Source organism: Sus scrofa, chromosome 11, assembly GCF_054392235.1.
Source record: "Sus scrofa isolate SSC_HxYL_T2T_F1_AM1 chromosome 11, Sscrofa_HxYL_maternal_Yorkshire_Landrace_v2.0, whole genome shotgun sequence".
Lineage (NCBI taxonomy): Eukaryota > Metazoa > Chordata > Mammalia > Artiodactyla > Suidae > Sus > Sus scrofa.
The window spans coordinates 9,574,489-9,597,196 of record NC_139393.1 but is presented as its reverse complement, the minus strand read 5'-3'; the positions used below and the strand labels follow the sequence as shown (position 1 = coordinate 9,597,196).

Here is a 22,708-nt window from a genome sequence, read left to right as displayed (position 1 = left end):
GTCATGGTTTTCTCTGGATAGATGCCCAGGAGTGGGATTGCTGGATCAAATGGTAATCCTATTTTTAGTTTTCTGAGAAATCTTCATACTGTTTTCCACAATGGTTGCACCAATTTTCATTCCCACCAACAGTATAATAGGGTTCCCTTTTCTCCACACCCTCTCCAGCACTTAGTGTTTGTAGACTTCTTGATGATGGCCATTCTGGCTGGTGTAAGGTGTTACCTCATAGTGGTTTTGATTTGCATTTCTCTAATGATGAGTGATGTTGAACATCTTTTCATGTGTTTTTTGGCCATCTGTATGTCTTCTTTGGAGAATTGTCTGTTTAGATCTTTTGCCATTTTTTGATGGAGTTGGGTTTTTTTTTGGTACTGAGCTATAGGAGGTGTTTATACATTTTGGAGCTGAATATCTTGTCAGTCACTTCATTTGTAAATATTTCCTCACATTCCGTGGTTGTGTCTTATCATTTTGTTTAGGGTTTTCTTTGCTGTGCAGAAACTTTTAAGTTTAATTGTGTCCCATTTGTTTATTTGTGCTTTAATTGTCATTACTCTAAAGTGGTGGATCTGAGAAGATGTTGCTGTGGTTTATGTCGGAGAGTGTTTTGCCTATGTTTTCCTCTAAGAGTTTTATAGTATCTGGTCTTACATGTAGGTCTTTAATCCATTTCGAGTTTATTTTAGTGTGTGGTGTTAGGGAGTGTTCTAATTTCATTCTTTTGCATGTGGCTGTCCAGTTTTCCCAGCACCACTTATCAAACAGGCTGTCTTTTCTCCCTTGTATATTCTTGGCTCTTTTGTCATAGATTAGTTGACTGTAAGTGCGTGGGTTTAATTCTGGGCTTTCTATCCTGTTCCACTGATATATATTTCTTTGTGCCAGTACCATACAGTTTTGATGATTGTTGCTTTGTAGTATAGTCTGAAGTCAGGGACCTGTTCCTCCAGCTCCATTTTTCCTTTTTAGGATGTCTCTGGTTATTCTGGGTCTTTGTGCTTCCAAACAAATTTAACATGTTTCGTTTGAGTTCTGTGAAAAATGTCCTTGGTAATTTGATAGGGATTGCATTGAATCTGTAGATTGCCTTGGGTACTATGGTCATTTTGATAATATTGACTCTTCCAATCTAAGAGCATGGTATGTCTTTCCATCTGTTTGTGTCATCTTTGATTTCTTTTATCAGTGTCTTACAGTTTTCAGAGTACAGGTCTTTTATCTCTTTAGGTAGGTTTATTCCTAAGTGTTTTATTCTTTTGAATGTGATGGTAAACAGGATTGCTTCCCTAATTTCTCTTTCTTATCTTTCATTGTTAGTATATAGAAATGCCGTCTCAATTTCTGTGTATTAATTTTGTATCCTGCAACTTTACCAAATTCATTGATGAGCTCTAACAGTTTTCTGGTAGAGTCTCTAGGATTCTCTAGGTATAATATCATATCATCTGCAAATAATGATAGTTTTACTTCTTCCTTTCCAGTTTGGATTCCTTTTATTTCTTTTACTTCTCTGATTGCTGTGGTTAGGACTTCCAAAACTATGTTGAAGAGTAGTGGCTAGAGTGGACATCCTTGTCTTGTTTGTGATCTCAGTGAGAGGTTTTTCAGCTTTTCACCATTGAGATTGATGTTAGCTGTGGGTTTGTCATATATGGCCTTTATCATGTTGAGGTAGGTTCCCGTTATGCTGACTTTCTGAAGGGTTTTTGTCAGAAATGGGTGCTGGATTTCGTCAAAGGCTTTTTCTGCATCTATTGAGAGGATCATATATGTGGTTTTTATTCTTCAGTTTGTTAATGTGGTGTATCAAAATGATTGATTTGCAGATATTGAAGAATCCTTGCATCCCTGGGATAAATCCCACTTAATCAATATGTACAATCCCTTAATGTATTGTTGGATTCAGTTTGCTAGTATTTTGTTGAGGAATTTTGCATCTCTGTTGATCAACGAAATTGGCCTGTAATTTTCTTTTTTTGTGGTATCTTTATTTGGTTTTGGTATGAGGGTGATGGGGGCCTCATAGAATGAGTTTTGGAGTGTTCCTTCCTGAGCATTTTTTGAAATAGTTACAGAAGGATAGGTGTTAGATCTTCTCTAAATGTTTGATAGTATTCACCTGTGAAGCCATCTGGTCCTGGACTTTTGTTTGTTAGTATTTTTTAAATCACAGGTTCAATTTCAATACTTGTGATTCGTCCATTCATCTCTTCTGTTTTGTCTTGGTTTAGTCTTGGAAGATTGTAGTTTTCTAAGCATTTGTCCATTTCTTCTAGGTTTTCCGTTTTATTGGCATATAGTTGCATGTAGTAGTGTCTTATAATCCTTTGTATTTCTGTGATGTCTGTCTGTTATAACTTATTTTTCATTTCTAATTTTATTGATTTGAGTCCTCTTTTTTTTTCTTGGTAATTCTGGCTAAAGGTTTATCAATTTTGTTGATATTTTCAAAGAACCAGGTTTTTGTTTCATTTATCTTTTCTATGGTTTTCTTCATTTCTATTTCATTGATTTCTGCTCTGATCTTTATGATTTCTTTCCTTCTGCTAACTTTAGGTTTTTGTCTTCTCTCCTTTATTTGCTTTAGATGTAAAGTTAGGTTGTTTATTTGAGCTTTTTCATGTTTCCTGGGATAGGCTTGTATTGCTATAAACTTTCCTCGTAGAACCGTTTTTGCTGCATCCCATAGGTTTTGGAGTGTTGTATCTTTCTTGTCATTTGCTTCTAGTTCTTTATTTAGTTTCCTCTTTGATTTCTTCAGTGATCCATTGCTTGTTTAGTAGCATGTTTAGTCTCCACGTGTTTTTGTTTTTTGCTGTTTTTCTTCTTGTTGATTTCCTGTCATATAGCATTGTGGTCAGAAAAGATGCTTGATATGATTTGTTTTCTTTTTTTTTATTTTTTATTTTTTTATTTTCCCACTATACAGCAAAGGAGTCAGGTTTGATTTCAGTTTTCTTAAAGTTGCTGAGGCTTGTGGTCCAGAATGTGATCAGTCCTAGAGAATGTTCTGTGTGCACTTGAGAAGAATGTGTATTCTGCTGCTTTTGGATGCAATGTCCTATAAATATCTATTAAGTCCATCTGGTATAATGCTTCATTCAGGGCCTGTGTTTCCGTATTGATTTTCTGTCTGGATGATCTGTCCATTGCTGTAAGTGGGGTGTTAAAAGTCCCCCACTATTATTGTGTTATTGTTGATTTATCCTTTTAAGGTTTTTAGCAGTGGCCTTATATATTGATGTGGTCCTATGCTGGGTGCATATATAGTTATAATTGTTACATCTTCTTGTATTGATCCTTTGATCATTATGTAATGTCCTTCCTTGTCTCTTATAATATTCTTTATTTTAAGGTCTATTTTGACTGATATGAGTATCGCTACTCCAGCTTTCTTTTGATTCCCTTTTGCATGGAATATTTTCTTCCACTCTCTCACTTTCAATTTGTATGGGGTCCTAGAAGTGAAGTGAGTCTCTTGAAGACAGCATATATATGGGTCTTGTTTTCGTATCCATTCAGCTAGTCTTTTTTTTTTTGGTTGGGGTAATTAGTCCATTTACATTTAAGGTAACTATTGATATGTATATTCTTTTTGCCATTTTATTAACTGTTTTGGATTTGGTTTTGTTGCTCTTTTTTCTTCCGTTCTTCTCTTGTTCTCTCCTCTTGTGATTTGATAACTATCTTTAGTGTTGTATTTGAGTTGATTTTTCTTTTTTTTTGTCTTTTTTTTTGTGTGTGTGTGTGTCTTTTTGCTATTTCTTTGGGCCGCTCCCACGGCATATGGAGGTTCCAGGCTAGGGGTCGAATCGGAGCTGTAGCCACCAGCCTGCGCCAGAGCCACAGCAATGCGGGATCCAAGCTGTGTCTGCAACCTACACCACAGCTCACGGCAACGCCAGATCATCAACCCACTGAGCAAGGGCAGGGACCAAACCCGCAACCTCATGGTTCCCAGTTGGATTCGTTAACCACTGCGCCATGATGGGAACTCCTGAGTTGATTTTTCTTATTTGAGTGTGTATCAATAGTAGATTTTTGGTTTGCAGTTACCTTGAAGTTTGGATATAGGAGTCTATATATATATATACGAGATTGGTCTCTTAATTGCAAGTGCATCTCCAGTGTCGTGCATTTGTATCCTCCTCTTCTCACGATTTCTGATTTTGGTAGCACATTTGTGCATGACTGATTTCATATCTTTACTGTATGTATACCTTTACTGGTGAGCCTTGTCATTTGTGGTATTTTTGTTTCTGGTTGTGGCCTTTCCTTTTCTGCCTAGAGAAGTTCCTTTAGTATTTGTTGTAAAGCTGGTTTAGTGTTGCTGAATTCTCTCAGCTTTTGCTTATCTGTGAAGGTTTTGATTTCTCCTTCAAATCTGAATGAGAGCCTTGCTGGGTAAAGTAATCTTGGTTGAACGTTTGTTTTTTCTTTTCATCACATTCAGTATATTGTGCCACTCCCTTCTGGGCTACAGAGTTTCTGCTGAAAAATCTGCTGACAGCCTTATCGGGGTTCCTTTATATGTTATTTGTTTCTTTTCCCTAGCTGCTTTCCGTATTTTCTCTTTGTCTTTAATTTTGGTCAGTTTGATTAATATGTGTCTTGGGATAGTCCTCCTTGGGTTTATTTTCTATGGCGCTCACTGCACTTTGTGGATTTGAGTGAGTGGTTCCTTTCCCATGTTAGGGAAGTTTTCAGCTGCTATCTCTTTGAATATTTTTTCTGTCCCTTTCTCTTTCTCTTCTCCTTCTGGCACCCCTATAATACGGACGTTGGTGCGTTTAACATTGTCCCAGAGTTCTCTGACACACTCTTGATTTCTTTTCAATCTCTTTTCTCTCTTCTGTTCCACACATCAGTGATTCCCACTCGTCTGTCCTCCACCTCGCTTCTTTGTTCTTCTGCCTCCTGTACTGTGCTGTTGATTGCTTCTAATGAAAGTTTTATTTCAGTTACTGAGTTTGCGTCTCTGCTTGCTTAGGTTTTAAATCTTGTATTTCTTTGCTCAGTGTTTGCTGTAAAAAATTATCCATCTTTGGTTGCAGTTTATTTCCAGTGTGTTGCATCATCTTCAGCATCGTCCGTCTAACCTCTTTTTCCTGGAGGCTGAGAATCTCCTGATGACTTAGGTGTTTCTTCTGGGGTTTTTTCTTGTTCCCTCATCTGAGTTATGGTTCTCTGCCTTTTCATTGTTAGAGGTTTTTGGTGAGGTCTCCTTTTTGCAAGCAATAGAATTGTAGCCTCTCTTACTTCTGGTGTCTGTCCCCCTTCTGGCCAGCGTTGGTACAGGGGCTTCCTGAAGGGAAGGACTGGTGCCTGGCCACTGGTCGGTGGGGGTGATTCCTATCCCTCTGTTGGATGGGGCTCTGTCTCTGGGTGAGATTAGAGGTGGCTGTTTGCCTGGGGGCTCTTTAGGCCACCTGTTTCCTGATGGGTGGGGCTATGATCCCACCTGGATTATTGTTTGGCCTGGGGCTTTTCAGCACTGATGAGTGGGGCTGGATTTTCCCAAAATGGCCACCTCTAGAGGAACACAGGCTGATGAATATTACCGAGAGCTTTGCCTCCAATGTCCTTCCTCCACAGCGAACCACAGTCACCCCCTGTTTTCCCAGGAAGTCCTCCAAGAACTGCGGTCAGGTCCAACCCAGATTCCTGTGAGGACTTTGCCTTGCCCTGGGACCCAGTGCACATGAAAGCCTGTGTGCGCCTTTCAAGGATGGAGTCTCCGTTTCCCCCAGTCCCATGGAGCTCCTGCACACAAGCCCCACTGGCCCTCAATGCCAGATGCTCTGGGGCCTCTTTCTCCCAATCCCAGATCCCCAGGTGTGGGGATTTGATGTGGGGCTCAGAACTCTCCTTTTTTTTTTTTGTCTTTTTAGGGCCACACCCGAGGCATATGGAGGTTCCCAAGCTAGGGGTCTGATTGGAGCTACAGCTAATGGTTTATACCAGCGCCACAGCAACGCCAAATCCGAGGTGTGTCTGTGACCTATACTGAAGCTCATGGCAACGCCGAATCTTTAACCCACTGAGCGAGGCCAGGGATTGAACTTGCAACTTCATGGTTCCTAGTCAGATTTGTTTCCACTGCCCCACGATAGCAACTCCCTCTTACTCCTCTTGATGTGACCCCCTCTTTGTCTTCTGGAGTAGGATTTCTTTTTGAAAGTTTCCAGTCCATTTGGTTGAAGGTTTTTCAGCATTTGGTTGTAGTTTTATTGTTTTTATGAGAGAAATTGAGTTCTAATCTTTCTCCTCTGCCATCTTAATCCCGTCTCCTATAACATGTTGGTTTTTTAGTAGCATGTTGTTCAGTCTCCATGTAGTCAGTTTTTTCTCCTTTTCTTTTCTTGTGCTTGATTTCTAATTTCATCCTATGTGGTCAGAGAAGTTGCTTGAAATAATTTCCATACCCAGATTTGTTGAGGTTAGTTTTGTGCCCTAGTATGTGGTCAATCCTTGAGAATGTTCCATGTTCACTTGAAAAGAATGTATATTCTTGTTTTTTTTTTTTTTTTTTGGATGTAATATCCTAAAAATATCAGTTAAGTCTGATTGTTCTATTGTGTCATTAGGATCTCTGTTGCCTTCCTAATTTTCTGTCTGGAATATCTGGTCATTGATGTGAGTGGTACGTTAGAATCTCTTACTATTGTTGTATTCCCATCAGTTTCTTATTTTCTCTTGCACTTCCCATCAGTGGTGCCCTGCTTCTCTGGCAGGCCCTCACCTCCTCCCACACTCCCTTGTCTGTGGAGCACCCCTCCCCAGCCATTCAGGCTGTTTCTATGCAACCAACCCTAGTTTTCTCCCAGGGACCAAGAACTGACCTCCAAAGCCTGAGTCTCCACTCCCAGCCCCTACCCGAGTGTCTCAGGACGTGGTACACCAGGCAGTGGTACTGATCATCTTTAGGGTTCTGTCTCCATGTGTAGTCCTCCTCAGACTGGCTTCTGCACTTTTGTCTGAGGCTTAGAGGCTCCCTCAACATCCTGGATAATCTGCTGGTCAGTTAGGTGACCTCCCAGTGTGTAGAGCCCTTTCCTCTTTCATAGCTTCCTCTCAAGAGTGCTGTCCTATAATGGTTCCTTTTTCTCTCACTCTTCATCTCTCTCCTTTTTTAACTTTTCCCAGTTATGTGGGGGTTTTCTTGCCCTTTTTGGAAGACTGAGATCTTCCTGCTTTCTTTCTGTATTCAGTAGATTTCCGTGAGAATCATTCTATATGCAGAGGTTTCTTTTTTTTTTTTTTTTTTTTTTTTTTTTTTTTTTTTTTTTTGTCTTTTTAGGGCCACACCTGCAGCATATAGAGTTCCCAGGCTAGGGGTCAAATCGGAGCTGTAGCTGCTGCCCCACACCACAGCCACAGCAATGTGGGAACTGAGCCTCATCTGCAACCTACACCATAGCTCAAGGCAATGCCGGAGCCTTAGCCCACTGAGTGAGGCCATGGATTGAACCTGCATCTTCATGGATATTAGTCGGATAACCACTGAGCCACGATGGGAACTCTGCTTTGTTTTTTGTTTGTTTGTTTATTTGTTTTTTTAATGTATTTGTGGGAGAAGTTGAGGTGCATGTCCTACATCTTGTATGTGTCTTGTACACTAATGCCATCTTGATTCCAGCCTCCATACCATTCTTCCTTTTTTTTTTTCTTGCTTCACTGCTGCTGTGGTGCAGGTCTGATCCCTGGCCAGGGATTGAAGCTCCGACACAGTTGCAGCTTATGCCACAGCTGCAGCAATGCTGGATCCTTAACCCACTGTGCCACAGGGAACTTCCACATCATTCTTCTTGAATCACATCTTAGATTACTTTCTATTCTTACAGTGAAATAGAAGCAATTATTATATTTAGATATTACCTATGAGAAAACGACCATCTGGAGAATTATAGATAGCATTCATTCGATGGAGAAAAGAAATCAGATAAAAAGGCAGCTAATCCATTTTTATTTGGTTAAATAATTGGCCAGTAAGAATTTATAAGCAAGAGGTTGATAAATTACTCTGTTGTGGAATGCTGAGGAATGTTCAAGAAACGTGTATTTGGTCATGTGAATTCCCCTCTTACAGGAGGTAGGTGAGACCTGTTGAAAGCACAGAGCCCATCATAGATCTCTAGGAGTGAAGTTCGGATGAGCCTCTGCCCAAAGCAATAAAAAAGAACTATAGTGGGTCTTAATTAAAAGTCTCAGAGTTCATGCTGTGGCACTGTGGGATCTGTGATGTCTCTGCAGTACCAGGATGCAGGTTTCATCTCTGGCCTGGCACAGTGTAAGGATCTGGTGTTGCCACAGCTGTGGTGTAGGTCGCAGCTGTGGTTCAGATCTGATCCCTGGCCCTGGAACTCCATGTGCCATGGATCAGCCAAAGAAGAAAAAAAAAAAAATCTCAAAGGAGTTCCCTGGTGGCTCAGGGGGTTAAGGATCTGCCATTGTCATTGCAGTGGCTTAGGCTGCTGCTGTGGTGCAGGTTTGATCCCTGGTTTGGGAACTTTTGAATTCTGTGGGAGCAGACAAAACCCCAAAGAAACAAAAAAAACCCACCAGTGTCAGAAGACACCAGAGATTATTTTGAGGAAATAGTAAATTCTGGCAAGAAATATAAAACAAAAGCCTGCAAACTGGGAGACAATGAGTTGTGGGCCAGGAACAGAAATGGGACTGAGTAGGTAAGGTTGGGTGCACATGACGATGATTCTAGGCCATTGGCATGAAAGGTGTTGAAATACTGGAGGCTTGCTTCACTGGTTAATAAACCTTCATTTCTTGGTGGCGGATGGACTGATTTTTAAGGTGACAACATTGGACTAGAAATTTCCTGTGTGCCTTCCCTTACCTTGAACAAGGGTTTTTATCTTGATCTTGAAAGGTGTAGAGGTTGGTGGAGGTAAGATGGGAGGGAGGATTCCGGGAAGGGAGAGAGAGTAAGATTTAGAAAATTCCCACAATTTGATTCTTTATCTCAGTTGTCAGGGCTTAGCCAAGGTATAGAGGAGTGGCGTTCTTGGAAGCCGAGAAAGGTGTGAAATATTTGATGGGTGTAAACAAGAACTGGAAATTAATGGGGTTGATTTTGAATAGCCCCATGAAGAAGTCTTTGGCAGTTGTGAGAACATGGGAAATAGGGAAAACAAATAGAGCTTCCTCTCTGAATCGTCTTGCCTTGTGCATATCAGAATGATTTATGTTCTTCCTAAGGACATCAGATGTATCCTGACTCTTGGGACAATCTATGTAGGTACATAATTTATTCCATGCAGTGGGAAAATAGCTGTAACTGGAAGCTGTAGTTGCTAGGGATGGAATGGTGTTTTCTGATTGGAGAGACACGGTTGAGAAATATAAATGAGTAGGTGAGAAGTGTTTTCGGCTTGACTGTGCATTTAATAGATTGGTAGTCAGTGACTGAATGTGGAGGACCAGGTTCAAGGGAAGGCTTCCTGGAGGAGCCAATGTCCAAGCTTATTCTAAAAGTAGAATTTAGGGAGTTCACATTGTGGCTCAGTGGTTAATGAACCCGACTAGTATCCATGGGGATGTGGGTTCGATCCCTGGCCTCGCTCAGTGGGTTAAGAATCCAGCATTGTTGTGAGCTGTGATGTAGGTCATGGGTGTGGCTCAGCTCCCCAGTTGCTATGGCTGTGGTGTAGGCTGGCAGCTGCAGCTCTGATTTGATCCCTGGCCTGGGAACCTTCATATGCCATGGGTGTGGCCCTAAAACGACAAATAAATATACATACATACACACAAGTGGAATTTAGCAAGGGAAAAATAGTATAGGGAAGAGGCCTATAGGCAGTAGCAACTGAGTGGTCAAAGGCTCAGAGGCAGGAAACATAATGCACTTATTCAGCCATGTATTTATTCACTCAACAGTGTTTTATGAGTGCCTTCTATGTGCCAGACACTGTTCTAGGTGATAGAGCACTGAGCAAAATGGACAAAATCCCTGCCCTCCTGGAGTCAGTATAGGGAAGCAGACTAAACCAGTAAATAAATACCTAGTAGATCAGATGATAATAAGTGCTATGGAGAAAACTGAAGCAGCACAAATGGGAGAGGGCGTTGGGGAGGGGGCAGCTTAGCAGAATGAGGACCACTTGACCTAGAGTGGTCAGAAAGGCCTAACTGATAAGGTAACGTTTGAGCAGAGACTTGAAGAAAGGGAGAGTGAATTAGCAAAGAGAGAAGTGAGAAAACAGCATTCCAGACAGAGGATCCTGCAAGTCAGGGCTCTCATGAGGTAAGACTGCTTGGAGTGGTTAAGGAGAAGTAGCAGTTTGCCTGGAGCTAAGTGAGCAAAGGACAAAGGAGTAAAAGAGAAAGAAGGAACCAGATCATGTGGGCAATATAAAGTATTGAAGTAATATGGGCCTTTTCTCTGCTTGAGATGGGAAGCTATTGGAGAGATCTGAGCAAGGGATGATATGATCTAACTCGTGCTTTAAGTTATGCAAGTTAGTTATGGCTGCTGTCTTAAGAATCACTTAGACAAGAATGGTAGCAGGACTAATTAGTTGGCTCTTGTAATAATCCAAGTGAGAGATAATCGTGACTCAGGGGATAGAGGTGGAGGTAGTGAGAATTGGTTGAAGCTAGAGCTGACAGGATTTGCTGAATAGATCAAATATGTATGAGTGAGGAGGTACGGTTTACTAAGTCATAATGCGTTATAGGAGGAGCATATTTGGAAAGGAATTTTGGATATGTTAAGTTTGAGGTGCCTTCTGGACATCTGAATGGAGATATCGAGTATATAGTGTGTTTAAGAATTTGTGGGAGGAGTTCCCATTATGGCGCAGTGGTGAACGAATCCGACTAGGAACTATGAGGTTGCGGGTTTGATCCCTGGCCTTACTCAGTGGGTTGAGGATCTGGCGTTGGCCGTAAGCTGTGGTGTAGGTTGCAGACACGGCTCGGATCCTGTGTTGCTATGGCTCTGGCATAGGCTGGCAGCGGTAGCTCTGATTAGACCCCTAGACTGGAAACCTCCATATGCCACAGGAGCGGCCCTAGAAATGGCAAAAAGACCCAAAAAAAAAAAAAAAAAGAATTTATGGGAGAACTCTGGGTTGGAAAGAGAGGTTTGGGTATGAGTGGGAAAGTACACTTTTTTCATAGTTGCTGAAGCATAAAGTTTGGTGTATGGTGTAGTGGAAGATAACTCCAGACATCAGCATCTCTAAATATTTTCCACGTTATGACACACAAGGAAAACAAAATTTATAGAATTCACTGGAATAAATGGACCAGGTTGTTCTTCCCAAGGCTCTGGTTCTAGGGCTCTAGAACTCCACCTGCCACAGGCTTCATAGGGGCCAGATCAAAGAGAATCTGAAAACACAATGTTTGGTTTTGGTTTTGGGATTTCTTTTTGGCCACACCCACAGCATGCCGCAGTTCCTGGGCCAGGGATCAAACCTGAGCCACAGCGGTGATATTGCTGAGTCCTTAACAGCTAAGCTACCAGGGAACTCCTGAAAACACAGTGTTAACGAACTAAGACTTTATCTTGCAGACAATAGGGATCACCAAAGAGATTTTAGCAGAAATAGGATCTAGTGGCATTGTTTTAATGGGTGTGTTTTGAACTCTTTGTGGTGAAATATAAGTTTTAAATACTTGTCCAGGAGTTCCCATTGTAGCTCAGCAGGTTAAAAACTTAGCTAGTCACATGTTTTATAATTAAAATTCAACAAGCAAAAATTACTCTCAGATTACTACAAAAGTTACTTGGTTTCTGTATTCCCATTCCAGACTACTTGCAGACCACTCATGGCCTGGGGGAGAACGGACAACGCTGTTGGCAATGGAGCACACTTGACAGAGTAGTAATAGAAGGAAACCTTTGTGGACATCTTATCAGTTAGTTGGAGGGCCACCAAACATTCTGTGGTGTTTGCTGACTAGTGGCCTGAGGAAGCCTAACCAGGCAGTGATTTGGCAGGGGCATACAGCTTACTGGTGGGGCTTACTCTACTGATAAGCACCCCTGGCCACTCTGACAGTGTGGGCCCCTCTGTTTCTTCCCCAGCATTCTGCTCTTTGGGAGCCGCTCTGGAGTAGCCCTGACCTTTGTCAAGCGTAGCTTATATTTAATAATCTCTTGATTGATAGGATATGATTATTTGTTTTAGTTTTAGTGGCGACCAGAGGGTTACAAATGTGGGTGGAACATCGCTCAGGTTAGAGTGACCTTGGTTATTGCTTGGTTTTCCAGATCGTGTGCCAAAGTCGCCTAGGTCATGTTAGCTGTCTGTTTTAGTTTAGGTTATAAACTAAAACCTTTGGAGCAAAGGTACCTCTCCAAGTTGACTAAAATTAAAGATGAGTGGAATGGTTAGCCCTTCTGCATAGTTAGTGCCTGAAGCTCCCCTTGCCCTAGTAGAGCCAGTGTTCCTTGTTTTTCAGTTTTAGTTTTTGTTCCCCTACCAAAAGCACCAGCATTTATCAGGGAAAAGTAAGGGTTAACTCCTGGACTCATGTTGCATTTCTCTTCCGGTGGTGTGGAAGACTCAACTGCACTCTGGAGGTGAATACACCCATCTGACAGGAATGTGAGGTCACCAAGTATGTTATTTAGTCAAACACCTCTTTTTCTTGATTAAAAAAGGGCTCATTGGTCCGTGATAAGCACGAGTCCGTTTCTATTTTTGTGGACTCCGTACCACCCTGCTATCTAACCCTGCCTGCCTTAAATTTGGCAGGCCCGTCCAAGTCTTGGGCAAGACTAGTGAGAAGGCACTATCAGGTTAAAACCTCTAATCTTAAAGTAGCTGATAAATTCAAGAGTTGTTACCTTCGGGAAGTTCCCATTGTGGCTCAGTGGGTTAAGAAAACAACTAGTCTCCACGATGCTACAGGTTCAATCTCTGGCCTCACTCAGTGGGTTAAGGATCTGGCGTTGCTGCAAGCTGCAGTGTAGGTTACAGATGTGGATCAAGCGTTGGTGTGGCTGTGGTGTAGGGCAGCAGCTGCAGCTCTGATTCAACCCCTAGCCTGGGAGCTTCCATGTGCCACAGGAATAGCCTTAAAAAGAAAAAAAAAAAAAAAAAAAAAAAGAGTTGTTATCTTCAGAAATACACTCTGAGTTGAGGGGTTATTGCAAGATGACTCTTAAATGTGCAGTCAGAATTTGGAATTTGGTGGCATGTCAGCTGACTGTCCCACTCCTTGGTGCAGTCCACAAGTGTCTGTCTTCCTTACCAGGGCTGAGTACCAGGTATGTCAGAAGGGTGGTCAAAAAGCAGAGGTACTTACTTGCCATATGCCTTTTTTGCAGAAGTAGTATTCAAATTATTTAATATTTGGTGTGGTGGGCTAGCCAGCCGGCATATCTCCTGTCTTCCTAGATGTCTCAGTCAGAATCCCGAAGAAGTTGCAGTTCCCACAAGTAACCGCATGAAGGCAGCTCTGAGGAATTAATGGTGAGTGGTCACAGCCTTTTGGTGAAGGGGCCAAAAGGGCACCAGATGTTTGCTTGCTGGGGTGCCATTGCAACTGCCACTGATATCTCATCTGCTACTGTGTTCCAGGCCAGCTTTGGCAGAGGAGACATGAAGGAATAGAAGCTGGCTGGCTGGTTGCTGAGGTGGCTAGTGCCAGGTCTGTTCCTCATCAAGATGCACTTGAGTTTCCCCAGGAACAAGTCGGAAAGGCAGGAAAAACACAGACTAGCTCTTGGGAGTCCCTGAAGGGAGCTGATGGCATGGTCTAAGAGGCATGATTTTGGGGTGGGTTGATTGCCTGGATAGCTGGTCATAATTGAGGCTGGTTACTGTACTAGAGAGCAAACCTTTGGGGTGACAGTACTTAAACTGTTAGTTGATAGTCAGTGGAGCAGTAGGGGAGGAGAATGGGCTAGGCTGTGAATTAGGAGGAAGTTCAGGGTACTGTATGACACGCAAGAATTTAAGCATTTTAACTCTGTGTGGCCAGAATGTATACTGACTGATTCTTTTAGCCCTTCGAAGTCAGACTCATAGACTCGCATAGCCATGGCAGTTTTTACAAACTTAGGGAAATTATGCGGTTTCTGCAGTTTTCCCTTAATTATTCTCCAGAGTAGGAGCCTGTGAGATGAGAGCACCTTTCTCGCCTCTGCTATTTGCTGAAATTGGTTTGAGATTAGAATTTGCACCCTCATCTCTAGTTTCCTGGATACAAGGAATAGAGCATGGCCTCTCCCTTGTATATGTTCACTTAACAGTAGATGTGTCTCTGTGGCGGGTGGCTTTAGGGAAATTTGTGCAGGGAGTTTGGAGCAAAGGGACTGGGATGATATTAATGATAGGCCTTAGGTCTTGGAGACCACAGCTAAGGTAGGATATTCTGCTCAAGGAAGCCAGGAGTGGAAACGTAAAAGGGACATACTAGCCAGCATCTTTGGGAAACTTGGAAAACCACTTTCATTCATTGATTTCAAGGATGAAGAGCTTGGGAGTTCCAGAAGGGAATGCAAGAAAAGCCACGGAGAGAGGAAGTTCTAAAACCATTGTAGCAAACAGTACACAGAATCGCTGGCATCCTTTTCAACCACCTGCTACTTCGATGTATTGGGTATGTGTAAAGGTACAAGCTCTAAGCCAATATATCGATGAATGTAGAGATGGTTGTGACAGATCTTTCTGTGTGTAGTTGATATTTATAGAAAAAAATTAATAGGAGTTCCCTTGTGTCACAGCAGATTAAGGATCTGGTGGTGTCACTGCAGCAGCTCAGGTCACTGCTGTGGCATGGGTTCAGTCTCTGGCCCAGGAACTTGCACGTGCCACAAATGCAGCCACTCCCCCCAAAAGAGAAAACAAAATTAATGTCAGTTGTGCAGAAAATGAGACAAATACTGTGCCTGGAAACCTAAGACATGTGTGTAGGAAACAGATGCAAAAGTATTATTGATATTTGTTCTGATAGGATTGAAGGAGAAAGAGAATGCTGTGGAGACTTCAAGCAGTAAGAAGTTGAGCCAGGTAGGTTCAAATACATTAGAGATGGCTGACTGAAGGTGGGAAGGATTGAAACACATTGCTTCTGCTTTAAGTATAACAAAGCAGCTACCAATATGCAGTATAGTGAATGGAATACTATAGTCACAATCAAGAAATTAGAATCATTGTTCTTATACTGCAGTTTTGTGTTCCTTGAGAAGTTACTGTCCCAGTTCATGACTCAAATACTACATATAAATAGCTTTTTATTTTCTTATGAATACTGTAGATATTAATGAGATGCTATTTATGGCATACTCCCAAGTCTGCAAAAAACACTAAACACACAACATATTATAGGCAGAGTATTTAACATGTTAAAAAAAAATGGAGTCCTAAAGCTAAAGGGATTTATAGGAAATCCAGCTCAAATCTCACATTTTATAAATGAGAAAAATAAGCTCCAAGGAGATCAAATAACTTAACCACCTAAATTCAGTGGAAGAACTGGGACTAGCATCCAACACTCCTGGCTTTCAGTCATTTATTTTTGTTACCAAAAATCTTCCCAGTAAGTATTTATGATGAGTAACATCAGCTTGCAGTGTTTCAGTACTTCATTAGTAAGTCTGAATCCTTGGCGGTTGCAAATAGGCTACCCAGAAAAATTCATGGATCTAAGAGTTATATGAAAGTTGATTTCCTGCTCAATTTATATATTAAAAACAGCATAAAGCATGATTGAAGATAGGCTCAGTTTTAGTACTTGCTTGACTACATTTAATATTTTAACAAGAAACTTTGACAGATTTTGCTTAATTTGGGATTAGGGATGGGGGGCAACTCAGCGATGCTCAGCATCTGGGTTCTTTGTAAACTATTTTGCTAAATGATTGTGGGTATATTGGCTGATGATAAAAGCCTAAGGAAGACCAAGGTCATGTACCAATTTAAAACATGAATGTGCTATACGTAGGTAAGGTTTCCATCACCTTGACACTACCTAAAGTTGACACAATTCTAAATGTACAACACAGTGGTGCACAAAATAGAGAAATAAAAATTGAATCAAAGAAGTCAAGCTGTATATGCTGCCTGTAAGTCCGCTAGAAAATGTGTTGTGAATCATCTTTTTTAAAAAAAACAGTAACGGAAGTCTACGGAAGAGTGGCATTGTCTGACCTTTAAGGCCATTGACTTGAACCCACTACTGATTAAACTTTTTAGGTAATTTCTCCTTTGGAACATAATAGTAAAGGGAAAAATAAAGTCACTGATGAGGTCCAGGAATGCAGCCAGCCCATCACAAAGGATGTATAGTCTGAAACCCCACTGGTACCATATTGTACTAGGATCCTCTTAAGAGGTAATGTGTCATAAAGCAAAAAGAGAACAACTGAAAGCAAGAAAGTAAAAAATCTATTGGTGTACTCTAAAGCAAGACGTAAAACCAGGCTACTGAGCTATGACGTGAAAGAGGAAGTAGTGGTGATTAGTATGCTGTGCGGCTTTCATAGGTGGGAGCTGCTCCCGAGTATTCAGTAAGACAGAACTCAGTCAAGTATCAGTGACAGGTACACAGGACAGTCATCCCACGTGTACAATGCAGAAATGATCTTTTGCACTTGTGTTTTTTTTTGGATACATAAACCTGGATATAAATTATACAAATAAATAATTCAAGCACAACCTTAAAAAATTCATACAGAAGAAGATGAAGCAAGAGTCATAGTCCTTTTTATTCCTAATGCCCTTCACATTGTATTTCTTAGGGTTAACAGTTCTGTATGCCTCCTTCAGAGCCCTTTTGTATCTATGAGAAACACTCACACATACACACATTAATTGAGCACCTACTGTATTCTAGATTCTCTGCTGGATGCTTTTTCACTACAAACGCAAATACAGGAACAGTCTACTCTCAGTAGTCATTTGTCCTTGAACTTTGGAATATGGCTAAACTCTCAAAAGATTTAAGAGAGCACATTCTGGTTTTCTAAAGCAAATGTCACATGCTCCGTACACCAAAGTCTGTATGCCGTACCTTTGAAGGCTCACTCTTTGGGGCAACTTAAATTTTGGGGGGTACAAAACTCCAATGAGGCAATTCTCCCCCCATTTCCAAAGTTTTGAGGCAATTTTTAAAAATTTTTATTTTTTGGTGGCACCCCCAGCATATGGAAGTTCCTGGGCCAGGAGTCAAATCCAAGCTACTTCAGAGACAACTCTGGACCCATAACCCTCTGTGCCACAACAGGGACTCCTAATGAGGCTATTTTCATAGTTTCCCTACCACAAATATTTTACCAGTAGCAGGTGGTAGTAAAGTTGGGGCAGTCCCAGAGAGAGGAGTACAGATCTTATAGCCTTAAAACATTTGAGGATGTGAAAACACCATAAAATGCAGATAGAAGAACTCAGAAGCTTAACTATATGGGGTTGTTTGAAAGAGAGCCAGTGAGTAGCTCCCATGTATCCGAATTCATTTAGTGTGTAACTAGAGATCAGCACAGTAACGGTAACTTCCTTATAGTGACAGCACATAGAAGGCAAAAGTCGACATACACATTTGTTAAAAAACATCTAGGGGCATCAGCCATTTTCTAGTGAGTGTAATTACTAATGTTTGTCAAAGCTAAGTTGTGTGTGGTTTTGTTGTTAGAAAACTGAATTACAGGAGTTCCCATCGTGGCGCAGCGGAAACGAATCCGACTAGAAACCATGAGGTTGCGGGTTCCATCCCTGGCCACACTCAGTGGGTTAGGGATCTGGTGTTGCCTTGAGCTGTGGTGCAGGCCAGCAGCTGTAGCTCCGATTCGACCGCTAGCCTGGGAACTTCCATATGCCGTGGGTGCAGCCCTAAAAAAGAAAAAAAAAAAGAATATAAAAGAGCTTTAAAAAAAAAAAAAAAGAAAACTGAATTACAAAATTGCACACATTTTGTTGCTTTCTGTCAGTGCTTTCTGTTTTCATAAATGATGGGCTTAAAAATAAATCACAATTTTAAGTGTATGAAATTTTAAATTTGTGTTTGTGATTCTAACCAGTTTTAGAATTTTTTTTTTTTTGGTCTTTTTGCCATTTCTTGGGCTGATCCTGTGGCATATGGAGGTTTCCAGGCTAGGGGTCTAATCAGAGCTACCACTGCCGGCCTCTGCCACAGCCACAGCAATGCAGGATCCAAGCCGCGTCTGCAACGTACGTCACAGCTCACGGCAACGCCGGATCCTTAACCCACTGAGCAAGGCTGGGGATCGAACCCAAAATCTCATGGTTCCTAGTTGAATTCATTAACCACTGAGCCACGACACACTGTGTGTGTCTTTTTGTCTCTTTAGGGCCGCTCATGCAGCATATGGAAGTTCTCAGGCTAGGGGGTCCAATCGGAGCTGTAGCCGCTGGCCTACACCACAGCCACAGCAACGCAGGATCCGAGCTGTGTCTGCAGCCTACATCACAGCTCATGCAACGCCAGATCCTTAACCCACTGAGCGAGGCTAGGGATTGAACCCTTGTCCTCATGGATGCTAGTCAGGTTTGTTAACCGATGAGCCACGACAGGAGCTCCTAATTCATCGCTTTTCAAATTGTCAAGAGTTAGGCCTTTTGGTGGGCTGTGCAAAAAGACCTTTTTTCCAAAGCACTATTTCTTTTCTCCATGTATGCAAATTCCATAATGAATGAATATTGCGATTAGGAAGAACTTCTGGTAAATTAAGACTTGTTGCAGTTTTTTTGGTTGTTACTATTGTAAACCTCTTAAGATTTTATTAGTTTACTTTTCCCCCATTGATTATTGAACTACTTTGTAGTCTGAATTTTTTTTTTTTTTAGGACCATACTCACGCCATATGGAGGTTCCCAGGCTAGGGGTCTAATTGGAGCTGTAACTGCCGGCCCACACCACAGCAATGCCAGGTCCCCAACCAACTGAGCAAGGCCAGGGATCAAACCCACAACCTCATGGTTCCTCGTCAGATTTGTTTCTGCTGTGCCACGATGGGAACTAGCTTGAAATTTTGATATGACCAATCCATCAAAAGATTTGTTAATAATTTCAAATTACTAGAATTTATTCTACATCTACAGATATTTCCTCCCCTTCTAAAAATTTGATCTCTTCTTAGGATGACATGAGCAGAGTTAGTCAGGTAATAATAGTGCTATTAGAATCTAAGAATTCTTGTAACTGATGGTGACTGTGTAATTGTGTAAATTGTCATGATGAGTGAGGGACCAGTAGTGTTTTTTAGTTTGTTTCATTGGTTGGTTTTTTTAGCTGAACTCGTGGCATATGAAAGTTCCTGGGCAAAGGATGGAACCTGCACCACAGCAGTGACCTGAGCCATTGCAGTGACAACACCAGATCCTTAACCCACTGCGCCACATGGGAACTCCTTTGTAGTGTTTAAGAATGCAAACTCCAGAAGTTCCTGTTGTGGCGCAGTGGGTTAAGAAACTGACTGCAGTGGCTTAAAGGATCCAGCATTGCCACAGCTGTGATGTAGTTCACAGCTGTGGCTCAGATTCAGTTGCTGGCCTGGGAACTTCCATATGTGGGCACTAAAATAAAAAAAGCCAACTCTAAATGCCGGAGACCTATCACCTACCAGATGCCTGGGAAAAATACTTAAACTCAATGTGTTCTATTTGTAAATTGGAGTTGTTAATAGCAGGGGGTTGTTGTGAAGGTTAAATAAGGTAAAACATGTAAAGCATGTATAGTAAGCACAATGGAGAAGAATGTTGATATGATTTATGGTTAATAACTGATAAGAAGTGTCATTCGAGACCCAAAGAATATTGGAAAGGAAAAGCAGCACCCTGACCCTTTTCCCTGAAAAATTCCAGATGTAAATTTTTTCTGCCTAGGTTTGTTTTATATTTTCAGGTACTGAGCCACTGTCTTAGGAATATATGATTCAACCATGGAAAAACTAAAATGTCTCAGTTGAAGCCTACTGGAGAAAGTGTTTTCCTGCTCTAAGCAGTGTGAAAAATGAGAATTTAGTCTGATTACAAAATAAAACGTTGCTTTTCCCACATATTTGTGCAAGTCACCAACTAAGCTCAGAGAAAAGCAACAGTTTCTACTGTTAACCCAGTTATTCACTCAGCAGCATCTCTTATAGGCACTGTTCTGGGTACTGGGGAAGCAGCTGGGAACAAAATGGACAAAACTTCACAAAAAATCAAAGAAGACAAGTCAGTCATATGATACATTAGAAGGAGATAAGCGCTAAGGAGAAAAGACAGGAGAAAGAGATTAAGGAGTCCCTGGCCCAGAGTAAGGGTTCATGTGTGGGGGTGGGGAGGGAGGCAGGGGTTGCAATTTTATTTTATTTTATTTTTTTATTTTTTTATTTTTTTTTGTCTTTTTGTCTTTCTGCTGCTGTTGTTGTTGTTGTTGCTATTTCTTGGGCCGCTCCCGCGGCATATGGAGGTTCGCAGGCTAGGGGTTGAATCGGAGCTGTAGCCACCGGCCTACTCCAGAGCCACAGCAACGCGGGATCCGAGCCGCGTCTGCAACCTACACCACAGCTCACAGCAACGCCGGATCGTTAACCCACTGAGCAAGGGCGGGGACTGAACCCGTAACCTCATGGTTCCTAGTCGGATTCGTTAACCACTGCGCCACGACGGGAACTCCCATGGGGTTGCAATTTTAAACACTGGGGTAAGGATAGACCTTACTTGAGAAGTGACATTTAAGCAATTTACTTTTCCTAATTTTGGTTTAAACAGCTATTAAGGGAATTTTTGAACAATGCAAAATCCAAGCCTAAGTTTTTTAGTGCTTATTATATGACTGTGTAACAAAATAATTTATATTTAGCCATACATTTTTCTTAGTGAATAGTGGGTGTTTGTGAAGTAATATCAGTGTAAATTGTTACTTCTTAGCAGTGACAATGAGCTGCAAGTATTTTTTTTATTTTTATTTTTTATTTTTCCCACTGTACAGCAAGGGGGTCAGGTTGCAAGTATTTTTTTTAAAAAGAGTTAGAGTTGCCCAAATCTTGGCAATTAAATTAGATTTGTGGAGTTCCTGCTGTGGCTCAGTGGTTAACGAATCCAACTAGGAACCATGAGGTTTCGGGTTCAATCCCTGGCCTTGCTCAGTGGGTTAAGGATCAGGCATTGCCGTGAGCTGTGGTGTAGGTCGTAGTCGCAGCTAGGATGCTGCATTGCTGTGGCTCTGGCGTAGGCTGGCGGCTATAGCTCTGAATAGACCCCTAGCCTGGGAACCTCCATATGCTGCAGGTGCATCCCTAGAAAAGATAAAAACAATAAAAAAAATTAGATTTGTAGTAGGAGACATGTAATGGATAGAATTGGAGTTAATGTGCTAGAATATTGAACTCATTTACCTTTGTTAATCCTGGATTTTATGCATCAGCAGTGAGCTTGTCAAGGGAGAATAAAAAGGCTTTTCTGTATTTAAAGCACTCCTTTTGCAGTAATGAGAATTTACTTGAGAAGGTGTTAGAAGATTTAGAAATTAACTACTTTCCTTGGGGAATTTCACTTTCAGGAAAACGGTGATTTTTATCTAACATGTCTTAAAATATATGCTGCCTTATCTCTACACATTTTTTAAAAATTTGACTAAGGTTGGACATAATGAAATCAATATATTTAAGAATAAACTAGATTTTAATGTTGAGGACTTGAAGTTATTGGCAATAATAAAGTTTATTTTTTTAATGATTTTAATTTTTTAATAACAAAGTTTAAAGCATTATCTCAAAGTGAAATCTTGAGAGCTCACATGATAGAAATAAAAATTTGATTCAATACATTATACTATAGCTTAAATTGTTCATGACTAATGAAGATGTAGAGAAGTCACCAAATAAAACAGCTTTTTTTAGAATATGAGTATTGATGATTGCTGAGTCTTATCAGTTAGCACTAATTCTCATGGACACTATGTTGTGTTCTTAACCCACCAAACCAGAATGGGAACTCGTGTGTGTGTATATATACTTTTTTTGCTTTTTAGGGCTGCACCTGTGGTGTATGGAAGTTCCCAGGTTAGGGTTTGAATCAGAGCTGCAGCTGCCAGCCTACACCACAGCCACAGCAATATGGGATCCGAGCTGAGTCTGTGACCTACACCACAGCTCACAGCAATGCTGGATCCTTAACCCAGTGAACGGGGCCAGAAGTCAAACCCACGTCCTCATGGATAGTAGTTGGGTTTGTAACCTCTTGAGCCACAGTGGGAACTCCCAAAGAACTCATATATTTTTAACTATGTGAAGTGGGCAAATTTCTAAACCTCAGTTTCTTCATCTGTTTCATGGAGAAGATGTTGATGGTAGAACTTTCCTTATAGGTTGTTCACAGGAAGGATTAAATGAGATTTTATATATATAACATAAAAAGCTGAAGTTCTTGTCATGGCTCTGTGGTTAACGAACCCGACTAGCATCCATGAGGATTCGGGTTTGATCCCTGGTCTCACTCACTGGGTTAAGGATCCGGTGTTGCCGTGAGCTGTGGTATAGGTCATAGATGCAGCTCGGATCCTGCATTGCTGTGGCTGTGGCATTGGCTGGTGGCTACAACTCCAATTTGACCCCTAGCCTGGGAACCTCCATATGCTGCGGATGCTGCCATAAAAGACTATATATATATATGTATATATATCTGTAAGCATATAGGAAGTATGAGCCATTAGTGTTCTTCCTTCAGTATGTTGTTACAATTTTACAAGCTCAGTCTTATTTTCCAGAATGATACATTCCTACTGC

The 22,708-nt window shown here is 41.3% G+C and overlaps 1 protein-coding gene across 10 annotated transcripts in view; it reads left to right on the top strand.

Annotated features, from left to right (window-relative positions):
• Positions 1-22,708, top strand: part of N4BP2L2 (NEDD4 binding protein 2 like 2) — a 106,690-nt gene that overhangs the window by 42,885 nt on the left and 41,097 nt on the right. For 4 of the 10 annotated variants that reach the window (XM_084981425.1, XM_084981423.1, XM_084981432.1 and 1 more), the window contains exons 7-10: positions 13,374-13,448; positions 13,557-13,626; positions 14,448-14,580; positions 14,935-14,990. The exons of 3 other annotated variants lie outside the window; for them this stretch is intronic. In XM_084981425.1, the coding sequence (XP_084837551.1) occupies positions 13,374-13,446 (73 nt within the window). In that variant the 3' untranslated portion in view covers positions 13,447-13,448; positions 13,557-13,626; positions 14,448-14,580; positions 14,935-14,990. Of the gene's footprint in view, positions 1-13,373; positions 13,449-13,556; positions 13,627-14,447; positions 14,593-14,934; positions 14,991-22,708 lie in introns of all 10 variants that reach the window. 3 more of the 10 variants (XM_084981427.1, XM_084981424.1, XM_084981434.1) reach the window with 2 other exon arrangements.